The sequence below is a fragment of the Kogia breviceps genome, chromosome 14 (genome assembly GCF_026419965.1).
Source record: "Kogia breviceps isolate mKogBre1 chromosome 14, mKogBre1 haplotype 1, whole genome shotgun sequence".
In the NCBI taxonomy this organism is placed as follows: domain Eukaryota; kingdom Metazoa; phylum Chordata; class Mammalia; order Artiodactyla; family Physeteridae; genus Kogia; species Kogia breviceps.
The window spans coordinates 85,136,206-85,163,885 of record NC_081323.1 but is presented as its reverse complement, the minus strand read 5'-3'; the positions used below and the strand labels follow the sequence as shown (position 1 = coordinate 85,163,885).

Genomic DNA, 27,680 nt, shown 5'->3' with positions numbered 1-27,680 from the left:
CATCAAACTGTAAGCTTTGCTTAGGCTGAAATGCAAAATATTAACTCAAACGATAGAACCAGTGACTAACATTAAATGTCTCACTGTTACTTTTCTGAGGCTAAATTATTTCTTACCTTGTCATTTATCATAAAGAGCCTGGTGTTACTGATTTGCACGTGTCACTCTCATCTGCCCGGATTATAAACTCCCTCAAAGAAGGAACTGTCCTTTGTAAAGAGGTGGGATCTGAATAAAACACGGTAGGTATTTAGACTCTGGGTACCAACTCTACATACTTCTGGATTCGTTCACTTAAACTTGGAGACACACGAGGAATCCTTGCTTCCACGCGTGCTGTCCTTCCTTTGCCAGGATGTTGTCTTCAGGAGGGAGAGATGAACTGAAAATGATCTTTCAGCTCTCAATCTGTCCTCGATCGCTCCTAAGACCAAAGCCCTTGTAGCCATGGGACCAAATACAAAAATTACTTCCAGGGCGTTACTGCTCCATGAACAGCCCCAGAGAACACGGTGTGACTGTGAAGTCGGGAATTTGACAAGTTCACTTTGGGGAACATCACCTGACAGCCACGCATTGGGGGTCAAACCTATGAACCACCCCAGGGCCAGGAGAGCTGGTTCAGAATTTCTGTGGGTTCAAGGGCAACCAGTCTAGCGGGAAGAGGGGTTCAGGGCATTGTCTTCCTGTGTTTGGGGGGCAGTTGAACTCTCCCAACTCCCCGGTGCTGTGGCGCCATCTCGGGAACAGGAAACAAGCGATTCTGACCGAGGAAGGGTCGAGAAGGTTCCTTGGAGACACTTCCACAGAGGCTCTGAGGGGGCCTCTATGAAGGGAGAAAAACGTAGGGAATTTGTCGGTCCGGGCGGCTCAAAAGGCCCCAATTCTCAGTACCTCATTTCGTGACCAAAGCACTTGTGAAAGCGCCAAGGCTCCACACACTTCGGTCCGTGAGTCTGAGGACATTTTTCGCGGGAAGCAGTAAGACGCCCACGCTGCCCCGCCACCACCTTCCAGCGGTTTTCTGACGCCGACTTCGCAGAGGCAGCAGCTTCCCCTCAAGCGCCCGACCCTCCCCCGCCGGCCGCGCTCGGGACCCCGGCCGCGCGCCCAGCTGTGCGCGTGCGCCGACCGCCCCAGCCGCGCTGCGCAGGCGCCGTGGCCACTTCCGGGATCTGTCAGCCGCTCCCTCAGGGCCTCGGTCCTCCGCCCGCGCCTGCCGGAGCCTGTTCGCGTCGACTGACCAGAGTCCGCGAATTCAACGCTCCGATCCCGTTCGGACGGCCCCGACCCCCAGGTAAGGCGCAGCAGGAGCGAGTTTCTGGTCTTGCCGGCCTCCCCTGGGCCGGCCTTGTCCCGGATCTGAACCCGCGGGGGCGGCGAGGCGGGGGCTTAGGCCGTGGGGCCCTGAGGCTGAGGGGCGGGACGGGGAAGCCGCGTTCTCAGAGGGGCCCGCCGAGCCCTGGGGTCCCCACACGTCCAGATCCCATTCTCACGATTTTCGAGCTCCAGGTCTCCTCCGATGCCAGAATTAAAGGCTGCTTCTCCTGCGCTTCCATTGTGGGCATTTATCCCAGTCTCTAATATTGTGGTGAACGGGATCATCTCCCCCCAGTCGAGCGTCACGAGGGACCGTTCATTCCTTTCTTCAACGTCTAGAATAGGGTCCCTGCGCGCCGTAGGCGCCCCTGGAATGTTTGGCTCCTGTCTAGGGCCGCCTTCCATCCTTCAGCTGTTGGGGGACCTTCCCGAGCTCGAGAAGAACCTTCCCCCGAGTTCTTTAAGAATCCCCCCGCTTGGGTGCCGCCTTCCCCTAAGTCACAGTTGTACCTCTTCGGTCCTGGTCGCTCCGTGGAACCCTTTTGTAGCGCCTTTCCCACCACACCCCTCCGGTCGGGCTGCCCACATTGTCATCCCGGCGCCACCATTGCTTGGATGACCCTGGGAAGATTGCTTCTCTGAGTCCCCGTTTTCTCATCTGCAGTAATAAGATCCTCAGGGGGTTTCTGAGGCTCCAGTGAGTTTATCTGCATACATTGCTTAGGCTAGTTCCTGGCCCAGAGTAAAATGTTAGCTGTTATTCCTCCTTCTCGGCATCCTCTGTCTGTGTATCTATCTCCGCTTCCTCTTCTACCCTTCTCCCCCCAGATTTGAGGACCAGGAAAGTGTCAGACTTATTTATGTTTCTGGCCCCAACCTGGTACTTACTACACTGCTGGGCACATGGCAGGCACTTAATAAATTGTAGTTGAGAATCTTTAATCATAAAGCCATCTGTTCTCATACCGGGGCTTTGGAACTGGAAGGAAATGGTGACCTACTTTTATCTATTTCAACTCATTGCTGAAATTACCTAAATTATCCTAGTTCTGCCCTCTTTTATCAGTTTTTAAATCGAAGCTTTTGGTTTCCCGGAGGCCCTGGGTTTTTCAGGTATCTTTAAAAAAAAAAAGAAAGAAAGAGAAGGAGCAGGTATCATTCAGGAGGCTATTTTTGCCCTGTGAGGGAGTAGGTGTAAGTGACTGCTTCCTACACAACCTATTCGGAGGCTTTCCGAGGTTAATTCATCTGCTTACCACAATTAAAGGAGGGGATCATTCTTGGAAAATTAAATCTGCTGGGGGAGAGTATCAGATCTAGGTAACTAATCCTGTGCTGAAACAGGTTCTGCCTAACGAAGTTTGGTCTGCTGGTGAGGCTGGTGCCTGGAGTTGGAACCTGTCTCTGAACGCTGGGGAGGGTGTGGTGACCTTGTCGGAGCACCTGCTATTGCTGGGTTGGGTATTGAGAGCAATTAGACACTGGATGAATCATAGTCGAAAACTGACCCCAAGCAGGGAACTGAAATCCCCACTGTACAAATACTTTAAAGCTCCAGGACCGAGAATTTAAAGTCTAGGTATGTGTTTCCAAGTTCAGAGGGTACTTACTGGTGTGTATTTCTAGGGATGGTTCAAAAGCCTTGGGTCAGAGGAAGAAAGGGAACTAACTTAACTTACTGAGCATCTGTTTTAGGCTAGGCTTTGAACTACATGCTTTCACGTATTATTTAATCCTGCTACCACTGGCCTTGGGATGTCAGTTCTATGTCCATTTTACAGATGAAGAAAAATCAGTTTTAGAGATATTGAGTGACCTCCCCAGGGTTTCCTAGCTACTGTGTGTCAAAGCCAGGATTCAAATCCAGGTCCTCTTGGCTCCACAGCCCATGGCTAACCAAATACCAGGATGACTCAAGTGATAGGTAAAGAAAGGAGTTGGGGGGTGGAGGGGGTCCCTGGAATCATCATGTCCTATAAATTGTTCTATCTCTCTCTCTCTGTGCTGGACATTAAAAGTTCATCAGTAGAAGTTTGTTAAATTTAATGCAGCACCTTTTTGTCTCTCCCTTTTTCTTCTCTCTACCCTCTTTAAGACAGTTTTTCAGATCTCACTTAAATATGAATCACAGTTTAGAAATTATAATTATCACCCTACGACAGAGGTTTCTTTTTCTCTGTACAAAATTCAAGTTGTCATTATTCTGCTTTCGCTGAGTTTAATGAACACAGGCTGTGTTTACTGGTGTCTTATGAATCTGACAAACGTGAGTGTTGTCTTGGCCTACAGAGTTAAAATAGCCACATGATTATAGAAGGTAGTACAGGTCTAAGTGTATGTCCAAATATGGAACTTGAATGCTATAACAAAATTAGAAATGCTATTTTAGAAATAATTATGCCATTGAGTAAATGTTTACCTCTTTTGAAGGCTTTGCTGCATTGCTTATAACCCTGAGGTTTAGAATGAGAAAGCCTTTGTCTGCACCTTTTTTTAAAAATAAATTGAGAACATTTTTTAAAAATTAATTAATTTATTTATTTTTGGCTGCGTTGGGTCTTTGTTGCTGCGTGCGGGCTTTCTCTAGTTGCGGTGAGCGGGGGCTACTCTTTGTTGCAGTGCACGGGGTTCTCATTGCCATGGCTTCTCTTTGTTGTGGAGCACAGGCTCTAGGCATGCGGGCTTCAGTAGTTGTGGTGTGCGGGCTCACTAGTTGTGGCTCACGGGCTCTAGAGCACAGGCTCAGTAGTTGTGGCGCACGGGCTTAGTTGCTCCGTGGCATGTGGGATCTTCCGGGACCAGGGCTTGAACCTGTGTCCCCTGCATTGGCAGGTGGATTCTTAACCACTGCAGCACCAGGGTAGTCCACCTTTTCTTTTATTTTCTCATTTTCTTTTTTTTTTTTTTTTCTTCTTCGGTACACGGGCCTCTCACCGTTGCGGCCTCTCGCGTTGCGAAGCACAGGCTCCGGACGCGCAGGCTCAGCGGCCATGGCTCACGGGCCTAGCGGCTCCGTCGCATGTGAGATCCTCCCGGACCGGGGCACGAACCCGTGTCCCCTGCATCAACACGCGGACTCTCAACCACTGAGCCACCAGGGAAGCCCCCACCTTTTCTTTTTTAACTGTATATGAAACGCGTGCTTTTATTGCATGTAGATATTTACATTAAATTATTAATTTGCAGACCAATTTTGTTTCAGTTAACAAATAAGCCTTTAAAATGTGGCATATAAACTAAATTGCTTTTAATTAAGCAGATGTTTATGGCACAACATGTTATTTTGAGTAACTGAGTAAAACCTTTTGTAATGGGTAAGCGTACATCAGAGAAAAAGAATCATGCACTGAGCTTCTGGAGGTTTTTTTTTTTTTTAAATAGACAAATTAAGTAGTCTCATTTGAATTCATTTTAAAGTTTTTTTTATTTCGAGTTAGACATTTTATTTGTGAGTTGCAATTTGCTTTCTAGAACATGTACCCGTAAAAAAAAATTAATGACCTAAATATCCTCACTCTTAGAGTAGAATGTGAAACACTGATATTTCTCTGCCAGTTCAAGATATCAGATGTTTTATTTAAGGGTACACTTATCTCTTTTTGACCTTTAGGTTCCCTTACAACAATTAGCAGAGACATTTTCTTTGCTTTCCACTAATACTGATTTCTGCTTTGTCTGAACTTTCATTGTTCAGTTTACAACCTGCTGACGGCCTTTCCATTCATTTCCTTCTTGCATCAGAATTCCTATCTCACATTTGTCTCCACCCTAGGTTGACTTGTACTTAAGTATTGAAACCTCTGAGTGTTGTGAGAGTGCCTCTTAGAAATGCTAAAAACGGGATGGGGGTGGGGCTGCTGACTGCTTTTTTGAAAAAATTTCTCCTATTCCAGGTAAAAGTTGCTTCATCAGTGTATCTAGATTTGGGTGCCTATGGAATGGAGAGTGTGATTTGATTTTTAATTTAATGATGTTTCACAGATTCCTGCTTTTCACTTAGTTACAATAAAAAGTTTAAAGAGTAACTAACATAACAGACGCCTACTCTTTGCCTTGATTGGCCAGTTGTTGACCGTATTGCCACGTTTGCTCTTCATACATCTACTTGTTGTCCTGAATGATTGAAAATAAGTTACAGAAGACATCATGACATTTCATCCCTAAATACCTCATCATCTTTATCTCCTAAGAGTTAGGACATTCTCCTACCTAACAGCCAACCATTATCATAGTTAAGAAGTTGAAAATAATTCCGTATTGTTGTGTGATAGGTAGTCCAGATACAAATTTTTCCTATTTTACGAAATATGTCTTTTACAGCTGTTTAAAAAATGTAGGTTTACAATCAAGTTTCATTTATCAGATTTGGTTTTCATAGCTCTTTTAATCTAGAACAGCCACCCTCCCCCACCCCGACCTCTTTTGGATTGTCCAGGCCAATTGTTTTATAGGATGGCAGGCAATCTGGTTTTAACTGTTTGTTTTCCCTTGGTGTCACTTAACTAATTCCACTCCCCTTTATTTCCTGTAAACTGGAGATTAGGTCTAGATGTTGATTGGATTTAGCATAAATACAATATGTTTGGCATAAATACTTCATAGGTAGGTTGGCCATATTACCAGGTTTCTCCAGCATAGTCCTGTGGCCTGTTTTTGCAGCATAATTATTAATAGTGCCCCTTTATGCTCTCTTGAAAGTATTCCAGTCGGATAATAAATTAAGTGGTCACTATTTATAAGTGTTGGTGTGCCCTTCGGTTTGTCTCCTGTCGGGAGGCCCATCAGATTATATTGTTCCACTACTTACTATACTAAGATTGATTGCTTGGTTAAGGTGGTGACTGCCAGATTTTTTTATTGTAAACGCATGGTTTTCTATTTGTAATTAATAAATAATCTGTGGGATGATCATTTGAGACTGTGTGAATATCTTGTACCCCAGCAGTCCTAAACTCATGGTTTTAGAGTCCGTTGATGACCCTTGACAGAATAAATTATACACTGGTGGTTACAGTGCTAATTGTATTTAAATGATTAAGTTTTGACATTGAGATTGGTCTTTTTCAATGGGAGAATTGTTTTATTTATCCCCAAACATTTCAGGATCCCCAGACAACTTAAATATGGGTTGCCTGCCATTTTAAATGCTTTTTCTGTTGCTTGTTGCAGTTTTCTGTCCTTTGAACACACTAAGAATAATGTCCCTGCATCAGTTCTTACTAGAGCCAATCACCTGTCATGCCTGGAACAGGGATCGTACCCGTAAGTATGCTATTAACTTTGCTCCTTTATTTTGGTACCTTTGATTCTTTTAGATGTAGGTACTTTTAGGGATCACATATTTTAATATCATATGTGAACAGGACATAGATATAGCTTCAGAGAGAACTAGGTCAGTCCTTTGGTTTACAGGCAGAGAAATTGAGGCTGAGAGGGTTGGAAGGACTTTCCAGTGGTTACACCCGTTAATGTCAGAGCCGTAATTAGCACTCAGGCCTTCTGGCTCCTTGTCCACTTCTTTTTCTACAGTACCACCTGGAGGACAGTTTATATCAGAGACATCTTTCATTGCCCTAATAACCCTTGTCTGGGATGGTTGTACAGTAACACCACCCAGCATTTAGTCAGAATACTAGGACCTAGAAATAAGACACATATGGCTTACAAAGTGGCATACTGAGAGCAGTATTATCTAGTGTTTACTATGTTATTCATGGTAAGCTTGAGTTTCCAGTTTTATAGCTCTAGCAAACTAGAAGGGGATGGAGAAGACTTTTAGAAGTAGGTGTAGCACAGCAAGCAAAGTGCAGGTAATATGACAAAGAGAAAGCAAAAAAAAAATCAAAAAACAGAAGTGTAGTATTATGCCCATGAGTTATTTTTAAAAGTTAAGTATTTATTCACTGTCTAAAATAATAGCTTTATTGAAATATAATTCACATGTCATAAAATTCACCCTTTTGAAGTATAGAATTCAGTGGTGTTTAGTGTATTAAACAGAATTATGCAACAGTCACAACTGTCTAGTTTCAGAATATTTTCATCACTCCAAAAAGAAACTCTGTGCCCATTAGCATTCACTTCCAATTTTCCTCAAAACTTCCAGCCCTAGGCAACTACTAATCTACTTTCTGTCTCCATGGATTTGCCTGTTCTGGATATTATGTATAAATGGGGGATATGATAGATGGGGGAACCATTAAATGATTGACCTAAAGTTTGGGTCATAGACTTTAATTTTTAGAAATCTATATTTATTTTTAATAAATGGATGAACTAGAAAGGAAAAAATACCAGTATAAGTTCAAAAAAATCCATCATATATGTATATTCTTAACATTTTAGATTGGTCTAAGAGAGTTCTCTTGAGAATTTTATTTTGTGATACATATTGGCTTTATTGTAAAGAAAAACTTCAATATATTTTATCAGTAGTATCAAGGGTTGTTGGGGGTTTTTGTTTGTTTGCTTGTTTTTATAAACTAGTGGTTCCAACCTGGGTCTATGATAGCAGTAATGAAAGCCTGTGAGCTATTTTTAGCATTTCAGAAAGTCTAACAGAAATTAAATATTTGTTGTTAATAGTGTTGTACAGGCTAACTAAAATGTCAAATATGTTTACTGTGGACTAAAATTATATCAGTTAAGGGAATTCCTTGGCGGTTCAGTGGTTAGGACTCCACACTCACTGCCGGGGCCCTGGGTTCGATCCCTGGTTGGGGAACTAATATCCCTCAAGCCTAGCAGCTGGGCCAAAACAAAATAAAATAAATAAAATTATATCAGTTAAGTATAGTAATATTGTTTATTTGTTACTGGTTAGAACTTTAATTGACAGTTGTATATGTTTTTAATAAAATGAAATTTTTAATTCAGTTTTTCTAGAAAACATTTTAAAATATGGGGTCCAAGTAGAGGTAAAAATAATAAAGGAATTCTTCAGGATGAATATTGGGAACCATTTTCTGAAACCGCTTTCCTGTTCCTTCCTTCAGTCTGTTTTTAAAATGCCAACTGTAACATCCCTTTTTTTGTGACAATTTTGAGTTCAGGTGTTAACTATTGACTTTTTTCTCCAGAGATTGCCCTTAGCCCCAATAACCACGAAGTCCACATCTACAAGAAGAACGGGAGCCAGTGGGTGAAAGCTCATGAACTCAAGGAGCACAACGGACACATCACAGGTAAAGAAGGGAAATCACATGAGCTTAGTACGGCATTTCCAAGTCTAGCACGCTTCTGCGTAAACAGATAGCCTAGTAAAGGAAGTCTGCCACGGTACTTAGTGCAGCATTTACTGATTTTTCTTGAGGAAATATATAATAGTGACCTTCGTTTTTAAGTGCGTCTCTGAGCCCAGCTGGTGTGCAGTGCTCTGCTAATGTTACAGAAAACACAACCTACTCTGGGGACTGGAGAGCTTAGATTAGATGAGACATGAAAGCAAAAACCAGACAGCACGTCAGCTGTGTGCAGCTGCAAGCCAAGCTGTGTTCCCAAGTCCTAAGGGAACGCTGTGTCTTCCAAAAATTTCCTGTATGTTGTTTTTAGGGCAAGGAAGACGTTCCAAAATATTGAAAAGGACAAAGAGTAACATAACAAACACCCATATTCCTGCCACCCAGAATTAGCAGCTATTTATCTTTTTTCCTGTGCCAGAACACTTGGGAAACAAATATTTGATTATAAGAAGTATATTATTATAAGAAGTATTATTCCAGATAACGGTAAAGTCTCCTCTCACCACCAGTCCTATTTTATTCCTCTCCCCCAGAAGACACTGTAATTGGTATGACATTGTCCCAGTCCGTTTTTTATACTTTCACACGCATGTATGTGTGTGTGTGTTTGTCAGTGTGTGTAAGCAGGCTTTAGTACTATTGGCTAGAATTTTTAAATACTGCATAAATGGCACCATAGCATGCATCTCCTGTGGCTTACTTTTGCATTCCACATTGTTTCTGAGTTCTCTGTATGTAGGTGTATCTAGATCAAATTGATTCCTTTTATCTGCTGGGTAGCATTTCGTACCTCATCTATTTACTCTTTCCTCCACTGAAGGATATTTAAGTTGCTTCCACTTTTTCCCTGTAACATTTAAGTGCTAAATTGAGCGTCCCCGGGTAGATCTCTGTTCAGGTGTGAATGTCTCTGGGAGAGTGCTGTACCACAGGGGTGCAAACATGTTCAGCCTTGCCAGGCATTGTCAGATCGCCTAATCCCAGCAGCCCTGATAGGAGTGCTTATCTTCCCACACCCCACACATGCTGATAGAAGCAGACTGGCTGATGAGTGATCTTTGGTCACTCTATAAGCTGCATTTCCCTGATTAATAGAAAGGTTGAGCAGATGTTTATTAGCCACCTGGGTTTTCATTTTCATGACTTTACTGTTCATAACTCCTAACCATTTTTCCATTGAGTTTTTAACTTGTTCTTGTCAATTTGTAGAAGACTGGATCTTAAGCATTAGCTCTGAGGCAGATTCCTAAGTGTACAGTAACTTTCATCTTTGACAAAAACTATCAGTGAATAGTTGGGTAAAGGTAGCAAGCAGAGCAGTGTCGAGTTTTATTAAGCAAGTGTGAAATAAAGGAGAAGGAAGAAAAAATGGAGAATTTTTACAATGTTTTCAGAATTTAGTAAACCATATCTTGATACCAGATTTCAAGACAGTGTATTGCTTTGTTGTTAAATCATGTCTGGCTACTTTAAAAAAAAAAAATACTAGGGCTTCCCTGGTGGCACCGTGGTTGAGAGTCCGCCTGCCGATGCAGGGGACACGGGTTCGTGCCCCGGTCCGGGAAGATCCCACATGCCGCGGAGCGGCTGGGCCCGTGGCCGCTGAGCCTGTGTGTCCAGAGCCTGTGCTCCGCAACGGGAGAGGCTGCAGCAATGAGAGGCCCGTGTACCGCAAAAAAAAAAAAAAAACCATATTAACTTACTGCTGCGTTCAGGGAGAACTCTTGGTCTTTGACCCTTACTACCATAGTTTCTTTTTTATCCTATTTTCTGACTAAGTGATTCAACTGCTTTAAACAGTTGGCCAAGCACATCAAAACTTTTTCTCCATAACTTTTCAATTATAAATTTCTCACCGCAGTCTTGGGTTTCCCTTCTCACAATGATTTTTGCACTTAAAGTGGGCAGCACAGGGACTGATGGTAATTTTCTTTTTTTTTTTAATTGGGACCCTTGAGTTTTGCCTCTAATCCCCTAATATACTGATTAGCTTAAATACATCCTTCCCCCCAATCAGAGAAAAACATAGCATGTTCTGACCCTCTGCACCCCTTACATTGTATCCCCAGCAAAAACTCACGACCATCCCTTCTTGCTTTTACCAGTGCTTTGTATGTGATGCCAGGAACCGACTAACTATATTACCAAACCAGCACCAAAGACATAATTTCTATTTTTGTTGCTGTTGCTTTCCCATGACCTTATTTTTAAGAGGTTTGGCCTATTTTCTTTAAGTCCCTTTGCCAGTGGCCTTACAGCCTAAAAATAAGAACACTCATATTTTACACTGGAATTTTAACATTAGGAAATACTTATAAATGAAAAAGGGCCAAGATGAAAGACCAAAGAAATAGCCAAAAAAGTGAAATAGTTAGTTATGTCCTTTTTCTCCCCCTGCATCACTTCTGGATCCTTTGAACTTGGGCCTGTTTTCTGTCCAAATGCTCAAATGACATTTTTTTTTAGATCTGAAAAAACTGTTGTTGGAAAAGTCTAAATATAACTCTGTGGCAGGAGACCAAGGATCAAACATAATTTCTCAGAGAGATAGTAACTATGGAAAAAGAAAATTACCCTCTGAAGCTTTTTAGAAGAAAAGTCTGCTCAGTACTACAGAGAAAAAGAGAGTATGGCATGCATCAAAGGCATATCAGAGTTCTGGTGTTTTTCTCTGACTTTTATTCTTTTGTGTTAAATGCTTGATCACCATCTCCTTTTAAAAAAAACATTTTACTGTGGACACTTTTATTTTATTTTATTTTTTATTTTTTAATTTTTTTTCTCGTGTCTCTTCACCGTGCCAGACTAGAGTCAAGCTCAACAGGGTCTTCTTTCCCCGCTCATTCCGCCAAGCCCGTTCCCTTGGCTGTGGTTTCGCTGGATACTGTGGACACTTTTAAATAGACAACATATAAAAGCAGAGTAATGTAATGAGCCTCTATATACCCATGACTCAGATTCAGCAATTTTCAATTCACAGCTAATCTTGTTCTCAACTCACTCTCAATTCTTCTTCCTGTACTATTTTCAAGCACATCCCAGACATTGCATCACTTCATATTTCAGTTTGCATCTCTAAAAGGTAAGGACTCTTTAACAATAACCAATACAATAGTCTGTTTTAATTGGCCTCCTAATAAGGTACACACATGGTTGTGGTCAGTTGATCTATCTATTAAGTTTATAGGTTCCCTTCTTTCTTTTCCTTTGCAATTTATTTGTAAAGAAAATTGAGAAATCACGTTGTTTGTCCTGTAGTGTTTTCCAGAGCCTGGGTTTTACAGATTGCAAGCCCATGGTGTTTCACGTATTTCTCTGTCCTCTGTGTTTCCTGTTAATTGCTAGTTGAAGTTAGGTGATAGCAGGTTCTTTCATGAAGGAGGCACATAATGTCTGGTTGTCTTTCTTTCTGTGATGTTAGCAGTTGTTGATCAGTGCCCATAGCCATTAATTTAATAGTGGCTGCAACATGATAATATCCTAAATCTATCATTTCTTCTCTGTTAGTTGGAATACATTTATAAAAGAGATGCTTACCTCATCTACTATTTGGTTATCCTGAAATATAGTTAGTATAGGAAGAACAGGGTAGATGTTAGATTTCCTTCGAAGTCTTCTGATGGCAGGAAAACAAAAAAAGATGCAACGCTAACTTAGCAAGAGATGAGAACTTGCCTTTACTGAATATTTGCCCTTCCCACTCTCTTTTTAACAAGTGTGTGTGTTTTAAAAGAGTTAAAAACTAGTGTTATCTAAAAATAGGTTGAGGCTACGACTGTGGTTTTACAACTTCTATATTCAAATGAAAGATGTAACCACAGAAGTAGACTTAGAACTCTAAAACAAAGCAGAAGGCAGTTCCTTGTATTTTTCTTAGAGAATAAGGATCTATTGATTTTTTTTAAGCACTTCAGGAATTCTTATAAAATACATACGTGTGTAATTAAAGTGGTGGTGATATTGGAATGGGGTGAAATTTGAGATTGTCAGAATCATTACAGAATCACTGAGTTTTCTCATTACAAGGCAATATTCTGGATATTAAAGGATGTATTTAATAGTCTTCTATCACTGTGTCACAAATACTACACACTTAGCAACTTAAACCAAAACACACTTATTATTTCACAGTTTTTTGTGTGTCATAAGTCTGGGCTTGGCTTCTCTGGGACCTCTGCTCAGGGTCTCATAAGCTGTAATCAAGGTGTCAGCCACGGAAGGGCTGTTCTCATCAGAGGCTCCACCAGGGAGGGATCTACTTCCAAGCGCCTTCAGGTTGGTGGTGGTAGAATTCATTTCCGTGCAGCTGAGAGATTCATGGCAGCTTGCTTCTTCAACAGAGAGTAACAGAGAAAGACCTTGAGAGTCTCTAGCAAGAGGGGTGCCATGCTCTTAGGTAATCTTGTGTACTAGTCACATGCATCTCACCTTCCCAGCATTCCACTGGTTAGAAGTGAGTCATGGGTCCTGCCCACACCCACAGGGAGGGGCGTCTCACAGAGTCGTGAATGCCAGGAGGTGGAATCTCGGAGACCACTCCAGGGACTGCCCACCACAGTAATTTCAGAGACTTGCTTCGTATTGTCACGAAGCTTGTAATCAAGTTAGGAAAATAAGACGGTCATAAAAATAACTGTTTTGCATCACACTTCTGGGAATTTATCATTTTAACCAGAGCAAGAAGGTATGTGCCTGAATGTTTATTCCAGTTTTATCTAGTCTAATAAGTGTTTGGGAGCAAAACGTACAACAATGGGATGTTTGGGGAAATTATTATGATAAGATCAGTGTTCTAAAATAATGTATAACCACTGCTGATTTATAAAAAATAAGGGAAAATGTTTGCCATGATATTAGTATCCTTTGCGGGAAGAATGCGTGTGAAGAATGGAAGCAGGGCTTTTTTGACTTTGCACATGTCCCATTGTGATGTTTGTCTCGTGATAATATGTGGGTTTGCTTTTGTAGTTAAAAATAAAATCTAAAATCTACTAAAGAGAGCTGCAAAGCTGTCCTATAATGAATGGATTTAAAATAAAAATGCGTATCGCTGAGAATACACTTTCCCATCTTTTTCCCTTCACTGGTATGAATAATTGAGCTGACTATTCCTGTAAGTGAATGAAGATAAACTGTTCACACTACTAAAGTCGCTGTGATTTATGGCTAATGGAGACTTTGGTTCTTACTTTTTTCATGTAAATGTTAAGAATGTTAATTATTCTTAGAGAGGTATCTATAATAAAAAATTATTAGTAGTATTTCTGTACCTTCAGTGTTAAGTTATACTTATAGAAAATACCTCATCAGTAACTATAAAATGACTGAATTATAGCAGATTTTACTCTTGGTATATAATAAACTGACCTTGACTTTGGGATCCTTCATAGAGGCACCAAGTAAGTAAAAGTCTGATCAAATAAGAAAAATAAATCTTACATTCAGATACATATTTAGGTCTTTTCCTGGTTTAGATGCAAAGATACTGAAAGACTCTTTCATAGAACCTGTATCATGTAAAAAACGTATTTCGGTTAGTTTAAAAAACAGTGAGCTTCAGAAGAATCACAATTTATATTTTCCCCTCTCTATACTGATGATTGTTTACCCTATATATTGTTTTATTTGTAGGTCATATAGCAGACTTTCAGTTAATATCATGGACCAAGGTCTGTTAATGAATAAAGGTACTTTCAGAGCAAAAAAAAAAAAAAAAATCCAATAAAGAAGGAAGAAAAGGGTCTTCAGATCAGATATTCTAAAGTTATGTGGCTGGGTGTTAAGAATGCCCCTGCTTGGTTTGTAACCGCCGCAATTATAACAGCTCTGTTCTGCCCGGCCTCCCGAGGGTCCTGAGTTACGGAGCTTTGCAGAGAAATACCCTTGCCTTTGCATGTGAGGTGGCGACCAGGACCATAGGTGGGGAAGGATGGGCTGGGGAGGAAGGTCCCAAGCCCACATCCAGCCCTGCCACACCGGTGCCGTCCTGCTGGCGCCGGGTCGGTTGTTGACGGCCAGGCAGAGCAGATGGCACCACATCTCAACTTGCAGGTATCGACTGGGCTCCCAAGAGTGACCGCATCGTCACTTGTGGGGCTGACCGCAATGCCTACGTGTGGAGTCAGAAAGATGGTGTCTGGAAGCCGACCCTGGTGATCCTGAGAATTAACCGTGCCGCCACTTTTGTCAAGTGGTCCCCGCTAGAGAACAAATTTGCTGTGGGCAGCGGAGCGCGACTCATTTCTGTTTGTTACTTCGAGTCCGAAAATGACTGGTGAGCAACATGCGTCTTTTTCTTTCTCTGTAGTATCATACATTTGGACTGCTGTGTCCTCGGCGACCTCTTGAGGCACTGGGTGGAGGCTTAGCTGTAACTTCATCTTTTCCTCATCTGGAGATGTTTTTTCCTTTGAAATTCTCCATTCTCTCTGAGCATTTTTCCTTCTTCTGTGCGCAATGGGTCCAGTCTCACATCTTTCTCCTATTCATATCGAACTGTGGTGTCTATGTTCTGACCTCCTGACTTGTTTGTTCTTTAAGATGCTACAACTCTTCTCACTCTACTGTCTAAATTGCTGTTTTCTTACTCTGATATGTAAATTATAAACTTGAAAGATGCTCCGTGCCCTAAGGAAGTTTTTTTCCCTGACTCTGTTGACTTAAAATATCTAGGAATCTTACAGATAACAATATTCTCCTTTCTTTAAAGTTTTATACCAGATCTGTGTCCTGGTATAATATTTTACTTGTTTAAACTGTTAAACTTTAAAATTTGACCAGAATCTCAGAAATATAATCAGCCTGTTGTACTTACTTTATACTGTAAACCACTTGGAGCTGAGCCAGTCAAAATACAGGGATTTATTTAATGGCTAAGTAAGTTATTTTAACTATTCCTTCCTGCTTACTTTGATAAGGAAACCACTCTGCTCTACCTGGCACGTGTTCAGAAAGAGTGGTAGATACCCTTCAACATGGAATTGTCATTTAGTGTGAAACTGGCAGTGTTTGTACTAAAAATAGCCGGGTACACATTACTCTTCATGTGTCACTGTCTGAAACAAGGAAAGGAAGGGATTATCACATTACAGTTTATAATTTAGTAAAACCTCAGAAATTTTGATTCTTTGAAACGAGTCTGAATTTGCAACAAGATTGAATTATGAATTGAAGACCTGCGGTTTTTCTTGCTTGCAAGCACGTGTAAAAATAAGGCTAACAAAATATTGCCTGCAAGAAATTGTTTAGAAGGCTCACTGTAACAAATAGATTAGAAACAGCTTTTTTCCTGGGTAGCTTTCAACCTCAGTGACTTCGCATTTTTATTCATTGAAAAATAGTCTCAGATTCAGGCAAATTGAGCTTTACTGTAGTACGAGGTATTGTCCCTTCAACAAGCCGTTATGTTCAGGGGATTGTCTCAGCTATGGCACTGTAATTCATTTGTAGGATGTGAGTACTTTAAAACAACGTCTAAACGCCTTTAAAGTAAAATAACTGTTATAAAACAAGTCAGAATGTTGTCTGTTTTTCAGAAAAGCCCCTACGAAAAAGATTCTATAGAAAAGTGATTTAACATTCAAGGAAGGGCACTCTGCTTGAGAGTAAGTCTCTCAGCTCCTAAGCAGCAGAACAGCGTGGGTTTTTAAGCAGCAGTTTAGGGACAGAAATTGAATTAGGCCAGAATAATGACTGATCTTAGACATAAATAAACACTTTAGTGGAGCTAGAGAGTTAGTCAGAGGCCCGTCACCAGCAAGAGGTTCTGCTAATTTCTTGATTTCTCTGTGAAAAAATAAAGAATTTGCAGTTTCAGGGAGACTTAGAAAGGAAGTTAAACTATTTTACAACCCAAACTTAACCCAAAACAAAGGAACAAATCACTGAATATTTGTAATAAAAATTCAGCAGACTTCCCTGGTGGCGCAGTGGTTAAGAATCCACCTGCCAGTGCAGGGGACACGGGTTGGAGCCCTGGTCCGGGAAGATCCCACATGCTGCGGAGCAGCTAAGCCTGTGCTCCACAACTACCGAGCCCACACACTGCAACTACTGAAGCCCGTGCACCTAAAGCCTGCGCACCCAGAGCCCGTGCTCTGCAACAAGAGAAGCCACCGCAATGAGAAGCCCGCGCACCACAACAAAGAGTAGCCCCCGCTCACCAGAACTAGAGGAGGCCCACGCGCAGCAACGAAGACCCAACGCGGCCATAAATAAATAAATAAATTTATTTTTTAAAAAAATTCAAGTGATTTCAAACCTCAATTTTTATTTCAAAGGTTAGAGTTACACAGAGTGTGAAAGTCCATGGGGGACGACAGTATGAGAGTTAATCCATAAATATACTTAATGATGAGAATCCCCTGGTAGCCGGGAAAGTTCCGAACTGGCTGCTCTGATGAAAACGTCAAAGCCTGGAAGACAGGAGAGCAAAGGGGCCACATATGGTTCCCCTTCCTCTCTTCCTCTAGAAACGCACCCTCTCTCTGGTAGAACACTCAGCAGCCACGTGAGAACCACGTGTAGGTGTTGTTGCCTGACACACACTTGTAGGTCATTTGGGGATGGTTGCTTGATGCGTGGATAAACTAAAATGGGTTTTCTCCTTTCGTAGGTGGGTAAGCAAGCACATTAAAAAACCCATTCGCTCCACGGTCCTCAGCTTGGATTGGCATCCCAACAACGTCTTGCTGGCAGCAGGATCCTGTGATTTCAAATGCAGGTGGGAGTGAGTGAGGATTGGTAGACGGCCTTGAGCTCTTCGTTTTTCATCTTTCAGCAAGTATTTTTGAGATTCCTTTTCTTTGTAAGGTACTGTGCTAGGCCCCACGAGGGTCCCAGAGATGAAAGGAGCTTGTGATCTAGAAAAGGAGCTACAGCAAGTGCAGAAATCAGGAGGTATCAATAGAAAGTAGTGGACCAGGAGAGGCAGGCGGAGGGATGCCAGGGCGGAGCCAGGAAGCTTCCTCAGGCAGAACATCCAGGTACAGGGTCCCCCGCTCCCACGGTGTTATTTCTCATTTCATAACCCAGGCAGCAGACTGGGCAAATTCCAGAGTGAAACCAAGATCAACAAAGCAGAGCTGAACGGGGCACTGCTGAGCTGTTATTGTGCTGTTCCTTTTCAGTTAAAGCTCTTTATTTGTCATTAGCATGAGACTAGAAGAAACACAGCCACTTTGCTGAGAGCTTTAAGGGTCATAAAGTGTAATTGCTTTTTAAAGCTGTTCTTTATCAAGAAGGCTCCCCCCTCCCCACCCCGGCCTTAGCCAGAAGAAGAGCAAATGTTGCTTCATGTTGACTCTGTGGTGGGTTGGGAGCTGGGGTGCAGCATTCTTTGGTAAGCTATGTGGAGAAATTCCAGAAAAGCTGGCCAGTGATTTACATCCAAGAATCCTTATGGGTTTTTTGGTTTGGGTTTTTTTTTTTAAAGGATATGTATGGGAATTTGGCTGTGGGATGGGAGTACGATAGTGTCAAGGTACTTTTTGGAAAAATATTGGCTCTTCTACTTGAGAGCCAGTGTTAACAGTAAAGATTTTTTCATATTCAGGAGTTTTGTTGTTTGTGATGTGTTACCCAGCGTCCTTCCAGCTCCCTTAGAAGATGGAATTTAACCATACCACCTGGATTGTCAGGCTGTGTCTAAAAATCTGCTTGTACAAATAGCTTACAATTCTTTTGTTAGTATTAATTTTCAGAAAAAACATTGGCTTTGACCTGTGGTCCTGTGGGTAAGGGTCTTTTCTGTTCGAACTCTCCATTTGGCAGCACAGTTCTTTCCTGGCTTGTGATGACTAAAGCAGTAGCCATCGTGATGCAGATTTAAAGCACAGAGATTCTGAGGTCACATCATCTAACTTACAAGATAATTCGAGGCTTCCTTTGCCTCTCCACTGTCCTGCCTCTTACAGAGCTGCTGCCGCCGTTAATGTTTTAGGGGGAAAATATCCCAGATCACTTCGGGAGTCTTTAAGTTTCAGAAGTTTTTGAAGAGAAGCGGTATAAAGAAATAGCATTGGGCCTTCCCTGGTGGCTCAGTGGTTGAGAGTCCGCCTGCCGATGCAGGGGACGCGGGTTCGTGCCCCGGTCAGGGAAGATCCCACATGCCACGGAGCGGCTGGGCCCGTGAGCCACGGCCGCTGAGCCTGTGTGTCCGGAGCCTGTGCTCCGCAACGGGAGAGGCCACAACAGCGAGAGGCCTGCATACCGCAAAAAAAAAAAAGAAATAGCATTGGAGGGCAGATCCCCAGCTGTTCTCTAGCCCTTCTGCTTCCCAACTCTGGGTCAGAACATCCTCACACACAGCTTCATGGAATTAGAGAATGAGACTGATGACCCCAGGCTGTAAAGGACCCGCCTTCATCCCAGACTAGACCTGCCACAAAGGCTGGACAGTGGACCTGAGGGTGACACTCGGGAGAGCCTGCCCACTCTCACTGGCCTCCCTTGACTTTCTCTTTGGATGTCTCTTTCTTTCTTCCTTTCTTTCCTTCCTTCCTTTCTTTCTTTTCTTTCCTTCCCCCCTTCCTTCTTTCTTTTCTTTCTTTCTTTCTCTCTCTGTCTTTCTTTCTTTCTTTCCTTCTTTTCTTCTTTCTTTCATTTTGCCAGGTCTTAGTTGCAGCAGACGAGCTCCTTAGTTGCAGCATGTGGGATCTAGTTCCCTGAGCAGGGATCAAACCCGGGCCCCCTGCATTGGGAGCATGGAGTCTTAACCACTGGACCACCAGGGAAGTCCCTCCCTTTCTTTCTTTAAATGAGTTAATGCCACTGGTTCATTGCAGAGTAGCAAATAGTTTCCTCTCTCCTACCATTTGACTGTGTGGGCTCTGGACTGCTGTGTTAAGAATGATGGTGAAGCAGACGTGAAAGTCTGCTGTGCTCATTTAGCAGAGTCTGCCATGGGCCAGGGGGCGGGGAGGGGCAGGACAGCAAGGTCCTCCCCCGGGTGCACTGCAGGAGGGAAGGGCTTTTGTGTCCATCACTCCTAGAGCTGTGCCCCAAGAGTAGTGCCTGACACGACGCAGGCCAAACTTGAATTGACCTGTAGGCAGCCCGTAGAACCCTTCTGTGTCTTTTAAGAGGTTTGTGTATCTGAACTTGTCTGTCATCAGGTTTTGCTTTTGATGAGTCAGTATCTTTTCATTTGGGGACACCTCATAGCAGCTGCCTGTGGCCTGTTTCTATATACGGATATTTTCATTTACTCTTTCCTTCTCTTCCTGCCCTTAAACCACAGAGTGTTTTCTGCCTACATTAAAGAAGTGGATGAGAAGCCAGCCAGTACACCCTGGGGCAGCAAGATGCCTTTTGGTCAGCTGATGTCAGAGTTTGGTGGCAGTGGCACTGGCGGCTGGGTGCACGGGGTCAGCTTCTCCGCCAGCGGGAGCCGCCTGGCCTGGGTCAGCCACGACAGCACCGTGTCCGTTGCTGATGCCTCAAAATGTGTGCAGTGAGTATCTGCCTTCGTCTGGACTTAGGAGTGGGGTGGGATCTCAGCAGCTGGCCTGAGGCTGGGCTGCCCTTCCCTGGGTATAAGCGCAGGGCACCAGCGTCAAACTCCGAACCGGGTTGCAAGGCAGCCTTTCAAGTTACCTTCACACATTGAGATCGTCCATTTGGGGAAATTTTGAAGACTTAGGTCTCACTTCCAGAAACACTTCTTAATGGAAGTGCTGATTGTGATTCCTCCAAAGGAGTCTCCTGCTTTGCTCCTGGTAAGGGTTCCTTCAGACGGCAGTTTAGTCTGTCCCTGTGGATTCCTCACAGCACGTTAAGTGGCGTCCGGCAGCCTTAGATGAGGTGGGAGATGTGTTCTTACTCTGTGGAGTCGGTGGCCAGTGCTCCATTCGTGTGGGCCTTCACGCAGTGACACTTGACACCCTGGGAGCCCGTCCCCCCGGTGTGTGCGCTGGGGGGGCCCGAATCGCAGAGACGCGCCTGCTCGGCCCTGAGGAGAGCAGTGTGTGTCTCATCAGACTTCTGCTGTGTCTGCCTGTGAAGTCTAGAGGGAGAGAGAGGGCGACCGCAGTCCTGGCCGCTTGTGAATCTTGGTTCCGTCCCGGTGAGTCCCTTCTGTTGGCAGCTAAAGGTAACCCACCTGGAAGGGTTTCCTGACTTGTCCCCCATGCAGGGAGCCAGCCACATCTGACTCCCCCGGCCCCACACCGACAACAAAGTGACATTTCAGAAAGAATATACATTTTACTGATTCGGGTGAACTTTTTTAAAAAAATTTTTTAAACATCTCCCCGGTCTAAATTATGAAGCCTTCCAGAAGATTTCTGTACATATATAGACACATATATCTTTTCATTTTTAACTCCAGTGGGATTATGGTATACATTTTGTATAGTAACTTGCTCTTTGTCATTCAATAATGTTTTGTCATGGCTATTTGATTTCTGTATAGTTTATAGTAATGCTTAATAAGCTCTTAGCACATGCTTATGTTATAAGCTCTTGCCTACCTTCGTATTGATTTATTATTTGGCTTCTCCAGTCCTGTAAGTCAGATTACTTACATCCACTACCCTTCTCCATATCAGAGTATTTCATGTAGTAAGAGCCAGGTATGCCACAGGAGAGCCTAAGATGAGGTGTTAGGACTTTAATCCAGTACCATTCGTACTGAAGGGATAGGGCAGGGGTGTCTCCTGAGACACAGTTTCAAAATGCATCATCTTTTACATGGAGCCATATGATCCTACTTCATCAACCAGCATGTTTGAGGCTGTATCTGTGTAATCTCTCGGCCAGATGACCATGAAGCATATATGTGTATACACACACACACACACACACACACACACACACACACACACAGACCATTCGCATGTGAGCTCCTGGCTGGCCAACACTGTGTCGTGTTCATCGGTGGCCGTAGCTCCTGCCCCAGTGCCTGGTGGGGCACAGAATAGACTCCCATAAATGTCTGTGGTCCCAGCCCTCTAGGAGCCCATGTGAGCACAGGCGAGGAGAGGGGAGCGGAGAAAGGCCTTCAGTCCTGCGTGACGGTGGCAGTCAAGTCTAGGAGGCCAGAGAGGAGCAGCCGCTGCAGGCTGGAGTGGTCCAGGAAGGCTGTTCATGGGGGTGATGAACCTCAAGCCGAGCTTCAGAGACTGGGTGGACTTTGGAAAAGCAGGAGGAGCAGAAAGGGTGTGTGGGTAACGGGGTGGGGGTGCCAGGCCGAGGCGGCAGAGAACCAGCGCTCCTGGGACCACGGTGTAAGGCAGTTGGTGGTGAACAGGGGTGCAGGAGGGGTGGGTGCAGTCAGAGGGGCCAGAGGCCTGCGCGTCTGTGGGTCACCTCAGGGCTGGCTCATGCTGGAGATTGCTGGAGGCCTGGGTCATGGGCCTTACGTCTTAACTTAAGTGTTCATTCATCCTGCCAAAGCCCTCGTGAGAACGGATCCTTTGTCATCTGTGTCTGAAGAGGCTGCGTGGTCCGTTCCATCTCGGGTTAACACTGTTCTTGTGTTCAGGGTCTCAACTCTGAAGACAGAGTTCCTGCCCCTCCTGAGCGTGCGCTTCGTCTCGGAGAACAGCGTCGTGGCCGCTGTAAGCATCTCTCTTGCCCCGGGGCCTGTGCTTACTCTCCAGAACGGGAGCAGGGTGTGCTCTGTGGCTGTGCGCTCGAGCTCGGAGCAGCAGCCTTGTAGGGGAAGCAGCTCAAGAGGCTCCCATGGTGGGGCTGCTCCGCTGGGGTGCTTGCTGGGCGCACACCCCGCAGGGCCTGACCGATCCCTCGTTTCAGGGCCATGACTGCTGCCCCATGCTCTTTAGCTGCGACGACCGCGGCTGCTTGACCTTCGTCTCCAAGCTAGACATCCCGAAACAGAGCATCCAGCGCAACATGTCGGCCATGGAGCGCTTCCGCAACATGGACAAGCGGGCCACGACCGAGGACCGCAACACGGCCCTGGAGACGCTGCACCAGAACAGCATCACGTAGGTGCCGCCCGGCCCCCGGCCCGATGGCTGCGCAGAAGTGTTAGGTGACCGGGCTGCCCTTCGCCTCTCTTCGTTTCCTGACGCGTCCCTGTGATGTTCTGTGTTCTGCGGGCCCAGACATCCATTCAGGAACGGGGGCGGCGAGGGGTCTGTAACTTCCCGGCTGCAGGCTCTTACCTCCAACTCGTCACAGAGGGCGAGCTGCCCCCACATACTCATCACGTCCTTCAGGGCATAGACGGTCGGGGCGTCCCACGTGCGGAACGCAGGCCCTGCTGCGGCCCGTGAGCTGGCGCGGCCTGTCAGGCAGCCTCTTCTGGGTCTTGCTTTCTCAGAAACTTGACTGAGGACAAAAGGCGACCTTCCTGGGTGTTGTGTTCCTCTAATAGTGAGCACCTGACAGTCATATCCTGTTTGAAAGGTAGCTGTCACTTCAGCCATGGATTTCAAGTAAGGTGACAAGTAAGAAGGTCGTTTAATTAGACAGATTTTTCAGCATCGTTATGACAAAGCCAAAAAACTCCTTCACTTCTTTTTCATCAGGCATCTGTGATTAAATAAGACAGTAGAAGTGTGTCGTGCCCAGAAAGCTTGGTGGGTTTTTTTTTTTTTTAATCTAGAGGAGAAATGCACTGTGTTCTTTTTTTTTTTTAATTTATTTTCGGCTGTGTTGAGTCTTTGTTGCTGTGCACAGGTGCTCTCTAGATGTGGTGAGCAGGGGCTACTCTTCATCGGGGTGCGCTGGCTTCTCATCGCGGTGGCTTCTCTTGTGGAGCACGGGCTCTAGGCCCGCAGGCTCAGTAGTTGTGGCACACAGACTTAGTTGCTCCGCGGCATGTGGGATCTTCCCTGACCAGGGCTCGAACCCGTGTCCCCTGCGTTGGCAGGCAGATTCTTAACCACTGCACCACCAGGGAAGCCCTGCACTGTATTCTTTGACTAGACCTTTTGTGTTGAGAGACTTTAATGTGGGTGATGATCATGGGAGGAATAATGGAAACCTCTAGACTTTCTCTTCGAGAGAATTTCTTCTCTCTCTCTTTTTTTTTTTTTTTTTTTTTTTTTGCGGTATGCGGGCCTCTCACTGTTGTGGCCTCTCCCATTGCGGAGCACAGGCTCCGGACGCGCAGGCCCAGCGGCCATGGCTCACGGGCTTAGTTGCTCCGCGGCACGTGGGATCTTCCCGGACCAGGGCACGAACCCGTGTCTCCTGCATCGGCAGGCGGATTCTCAACCACTGCGCCACCAGGGAAGCCCTCTCTTTTTTTTTTATAAGATTCATATTACTTTCTTTTTTTAAATTATTTATTTGGCTGCGGTGGGTCTTAGTTGTGGCATGCGAACTCTTAGTTGCTGTATGCGGGATCTAGTTCCCTGACTAGGGGTCAAACCCGGGCCCCCTGCATTGGGAGCTCAGAGTCTTAGCCACTGGACCACCGGGGAAGTCCCTCTTCGAGAGAATTTCTAACTGCAGGTTGTTATGTTCAGCGGAAAGGGCCCCTGGACCTAAAATAGGCTGGAAATATCTGTGCTTTATTGAAAAGTAGTCATTTGAAGGCATAGTAGAACTTTTCTCCACACTTTTCAAGTTTCTCTGTGTTGAATGATTTTCAAAATTATTTTCTGTGAGATTCTCTTAAGCTTCTCTGCAGGCTGTGTATCTGTAAAGAGACAGCTCTCATTGCCTTTTTGAGACTTTGAGGTTAGGAATAAAAAGACCCTTGCAGATTGGCATGACTGCTTTTATTTGCGGATATTAAGTCCTCTTTACCCTAGAGCAGGGTCAGCACACTTTTTGTATAAGGAACCAGAGAGTAAATTTTAGGCTCCGAGGACTACATGGTCTCCATGACAACTACTACAGCCCTGCCATGTGGCCTGCAGTCTGCCATGGACAGTACAGAGATCAATATGCATGGATGTATTTCAGTACAACTTTATAGGGACTTCCTTGGTAGCACAGTGGTTAAGAATCCACCTGCCAATGCAAGGGACACGGGTTCCAGCCCTGATCCAGGAAGATCCCACATACCACAGTGCAGTTAAGCCCGTGCACCACAACTACTGAGCCTGCGCTCTAGAGTTCGCCAGCCACAACTACTGAAGCCTGCGCGCCTAGAGCCTGTGCTCCACAGCAAGAGAAGCCACCGCAGTGAGAAACCCACGCACTGCAACGAAGAGTAGCCCCCGCTCGCCACAACTAGAGAAAGCCCACGTGAGCAGCAACAAAGACCCAATGCAGCCAAAAATAATTAATTTAAAATTTTATTTAAAAATAAAATAAAACTTTATAGACACTGAAATGTGAATTTCACATAATTTTCATGTCATGACACAATAGCCTTTTAATTTTTTTCTAAGCACTTAAAATTGTAAAGGCTATTCTCTAGCCCATAGGCTGTGCAGAAACAGGTGGTGTGTGCCATCTTCTTCCCCAGAGGGAATGTTCTAGGCATTTCGGGGGGAAAGACAAATATTGTCTGAGCTGTGGAATTGGTTTTCTTGAAAGTTTTTCAGATAATCAGGCTAAGCCAAGTTGTTTCATCAATCTCCTCTGCTGAGCTTGGTTGGAATTTTGTGGTGTGTCTGAATGTTGCTAATATTAATAATGATTAATTTCAAATGTAAGGAGAGCTTCTGACTCATATGCCGTCCTTGTCCTAGAGGGTAATTTGGGAGTTTGGGTTTGGAGCCAGTTGGATTTTAGTCGTGCTTCGTGATGCCTCGCGTATTTTTTTTAAGCAGTGTGTCCGTTTCAGTCACGGCTGTGGTTGTGGCCTCTCCTGGCTCCGCAGGGTGCACGATGTGCGGCCTGAATTGTCCTGCTTCTATTCTCCACGTCCCTCTAATTAATGCACATTCTTAGCTTTTCTCTCTTTCCAGTCTTTCTTTTCTGGACATCTAGTAATAAGATACATTTTAATATTTTCTGAGTCAGATCGCTACAGACTAGTATCTATGGACACTTTAAAGGAACTGATAGACAATTCATTTCCTGAAAACGCTGTTACCCTTCTAGGAAGGTTGGAGCTCACTTTCACCATGTGCCTTACAGTCTCTCTCTTGTCTTTGCCTTTTTTCAGTCAAGTGTCTATTTATGAGGTGGACAAGCAAGATTGTCGCAAATTTTGCACTACTGGCATCGATGGAGCCATGACCATTTGGGATTTCAAGGTATCGTCTGTCTTTCAGAACAGATCTCGTTTGTGTTCAAAGTCTTCCCATGAGAAGACTGGTCCTCATTTCTTGGACCCAGCCGTCAACTGCAGTGCACGTCAGCAGCGCGGTGCACGTCAGCAGCGCGGTGCACGTCAGCAGCGCGGTGCACTGGCTGTGGTTCTCTTGAAAGCCTGGGAGTCGTTAGCAGGAGAGCCGCACTTTCTCACTGAGGTGGAGTCCACACTTCGGGATGTCCTCGGAGTCACTGAGTGGGGCTGGGGGCTGCTTTTGTGGCGGGCCCCAGGTTGGGCCCGGACTAGCTGAACTCCGTAGACATGTTTTTATGGTTGACACCAACTAATCGGATCAGCACTCACTGCCTGACTGCCGGGTGCCGGGCCAGGTGCTGGCACTGAGGACGTGGACGTGAAGGAGCCCTCGGGGAGCTCGTCGTGGGAGAGAGAGGAGGGTGGGGGTCGGGTGGAGCTCCGGGAGAGAAGCCAGCGCCTCTGTTTTCACCTTGAGGAATTGGGGGGCTGCACGGACTGCCTGAGCTGCCTCTCCAGGCGAGCGGTCTGAGCTGCAGGGGCAGCACGTGCAGAGCAGCCGAGCGGCTCAGGGGGTGCGCGCTGCACTCAGGCCCCGCCGTGGGACCTGCGGAAGCAGAGCAGAGCGGGCCCTGCCTGCGGGCAGCTGGGGGCCGCTCCAGAACCGACGTGGAAAGGCACCTGCTGTGACGTGCAGGTGGCCTGGACTCTGGACAGAGGCTGCCGGAGTGAACGGGTGGCACGGATGTGCCTCCAGCCGTGCTGGGGGGCAGGGGGTGGCCAGGAGGTTCTGGACTAGAGGGATTTAGGAGGCCGCGTGGAGGGGTGTTGTGACAATGAGGGACAAACCCCGGAGGCCTCTGCACCCTCCAGCTTCGGGGTTGGGATAAGGAGGCGGGGAGGAGGGGCGGGGGTAAGAGAGCAGCTCCGGTGTGCAGCTCTGCGGACTTAACCCCCAGAAGTTAAACGTTTACAGAATTCTGCCACTGCCTGTGCGGTTCCATGATTGATGTTGCTGCCTCTACAAGTCTCTCCTCGCCCTTGTTACCTTCACCTGCTTTGGGGCATCGCGCACCTGTGCAGTTAGCTCCACGTGGGCAGGTAGCTCCGCCCTTCATCCTTTGATCCCTGCGGCCAAGTCCTTTCTCTCCTTTGCGAGTGTGCTGGGAAGTTCCAGCGCATTTTCCTCTCTGGTCTGTCCGCCTTTGAGCACCGCTAGGTGTCGTGCACCAGGCTGGCTGCATGGGGGCCACAGAAACACGGGAGTGCCTGCCATCAGGGCACCTGGAGTGAGGGCCAGTGACACAGATGATAAGCACGTATGTGCCCTGGGAGCAGGCGTGGCCCAGAGCCTGTGGGCTGGGGCCGTGGCGACCAGGCGGCGCAAGGCCTGGAAGGGCCAGCAGGGGGAGCCCTGCCTGGGAGAGTCTCTGCAGGCCAGAGGCCCGGAGCCCGTCTCAGAGGGGGCGGGGCTCAGCCAGGAAGGAGGGGGTGTGGGGTAGTGCCTTGGGGAGAACGCCGGGATGGCCGGTCCCCACTGACCATCGGTGTTCTTCCTGCCGCTCTCCAGACCTTAGAGTCTTCTATCCAGGGCCTTCGGATAATGTGAAGCTCAGCGAGCCTCCCAGATCCAGCATGAGGACGGACAGGCTGCGCCGGGCAGCTCCGCCATTCGCATGATGGGCAGGAGAGCCGGCCGCCAGGAAACACTGAAGACACATATGGCGCAAACCTTCTTGTGTGTTTTGTCTGAGGATAATTGGTGAAAGTGTTGGTTTTTTAAAATCAGCAGTGATTTGGGTTTTGTTTTTTGGTTTTTTGTTTTGCTATTTCATTCCATTCTTGACCAAAGCTTCTCTTTAAGTAGTTTATTATGGAAAATTGTCACACTAACTTAAAGGAAGGGGTGTGGGAGGTATGTAAATTGTCCGCTACGAAATTAAATAAAAATACTGAATGTG

The 27,680-nt window shown here is 45.4% G+C and overlaps 1 protein-coding gene and 1 long non-coding RNA gene across 4 annotated transcripts in view; one reads left to right on the top strand and one right to left on the bottom strand.

Moving 5' to 3' along the window:
* The window catches only part of LOC131740707 (uncharacterized), a 52,032-nt gene extending 50,923 nt beyond the window's left edge, over positions 1 to 1,109 (bottom strand). The window contains exon 1 of one of the 2 annotated variants that reach the window (XR_010836341.1): positions 117 to 1,109. This is a non-coding gene — a long non-coding RNA (uncharacterized lncRNA). The remainder of the gene's footprint in view (positions 1 to 116) is intronic. The other variant, XR_010836342.1, reaches the window with a different exon arrangement.
* Positions 1,038 to 27,680, top strand: ARPC1A (actin related protein 2/3 complex subunit 1A). 2 transcript variants are annotated; one of them, XM_059036813.2, is made up of 10 exons: positions 1,038 to 1,297; positions 6,490 to 6,582; positions 8,400 to 8,504; positions 14,613 to 14,835; positions 17,176 to 17,283; positions 19,801 to 20,013; positions 22,045 to 22,120; positions 22,317 to 22,510; positions 25,597 to 25,687; positions 27,290 to 27,680. In XM_059036813.2, the coding sequence occupies exons 2-10, from the start codon at positions 6,519 to 6,521 to the stop codon at positions 27,326 to 27,328; spliced, it is 1,113 nt and encodes a 370-aa protein (XP_058892796.1). In that variant the 5' UTR covers positions 1,038 to 1,297; positions 6,490 to 6,518; the 3' UTR covers positions 27,329 to 27,680. The 2 variants fall into 2 exon arrangements, with proteins under 2 accessions (XP_058892796.1, XP_066868337.1); XM_067012236.1 differs by having other exon boundaries at positions 1,171 to 1,297; positions 26,696 to 27,680.

What these genes read in the sequence shown, in the direction of transcription:
- ARPC1A (XM_059036813.2), top strand. Translation starts at nt 6,519, where the DNA reads ATGTCCCTGCATCAGTTCTTACTAGAGCCAATCACCTGTCATGCCTGG. An exon ending in CTGGAACAGGGATCGTACCC is followed by an intron (nt 6,583 to 8,399) that starts GTAAGTATGCTA and finishes TTTTTTCTCCAG; the next exon opens with AGATTGCCCTTAGCCCCAAT. An exon ending in GATGCCTCAAAATGTGTGCA is followed by an intron (nt 20,014 to 22,044) that starts GTGAGTATCTGC and finishes TCTTGTGTTCAG; the next exon opens with GGTCTCAACTCTGAAGACAG.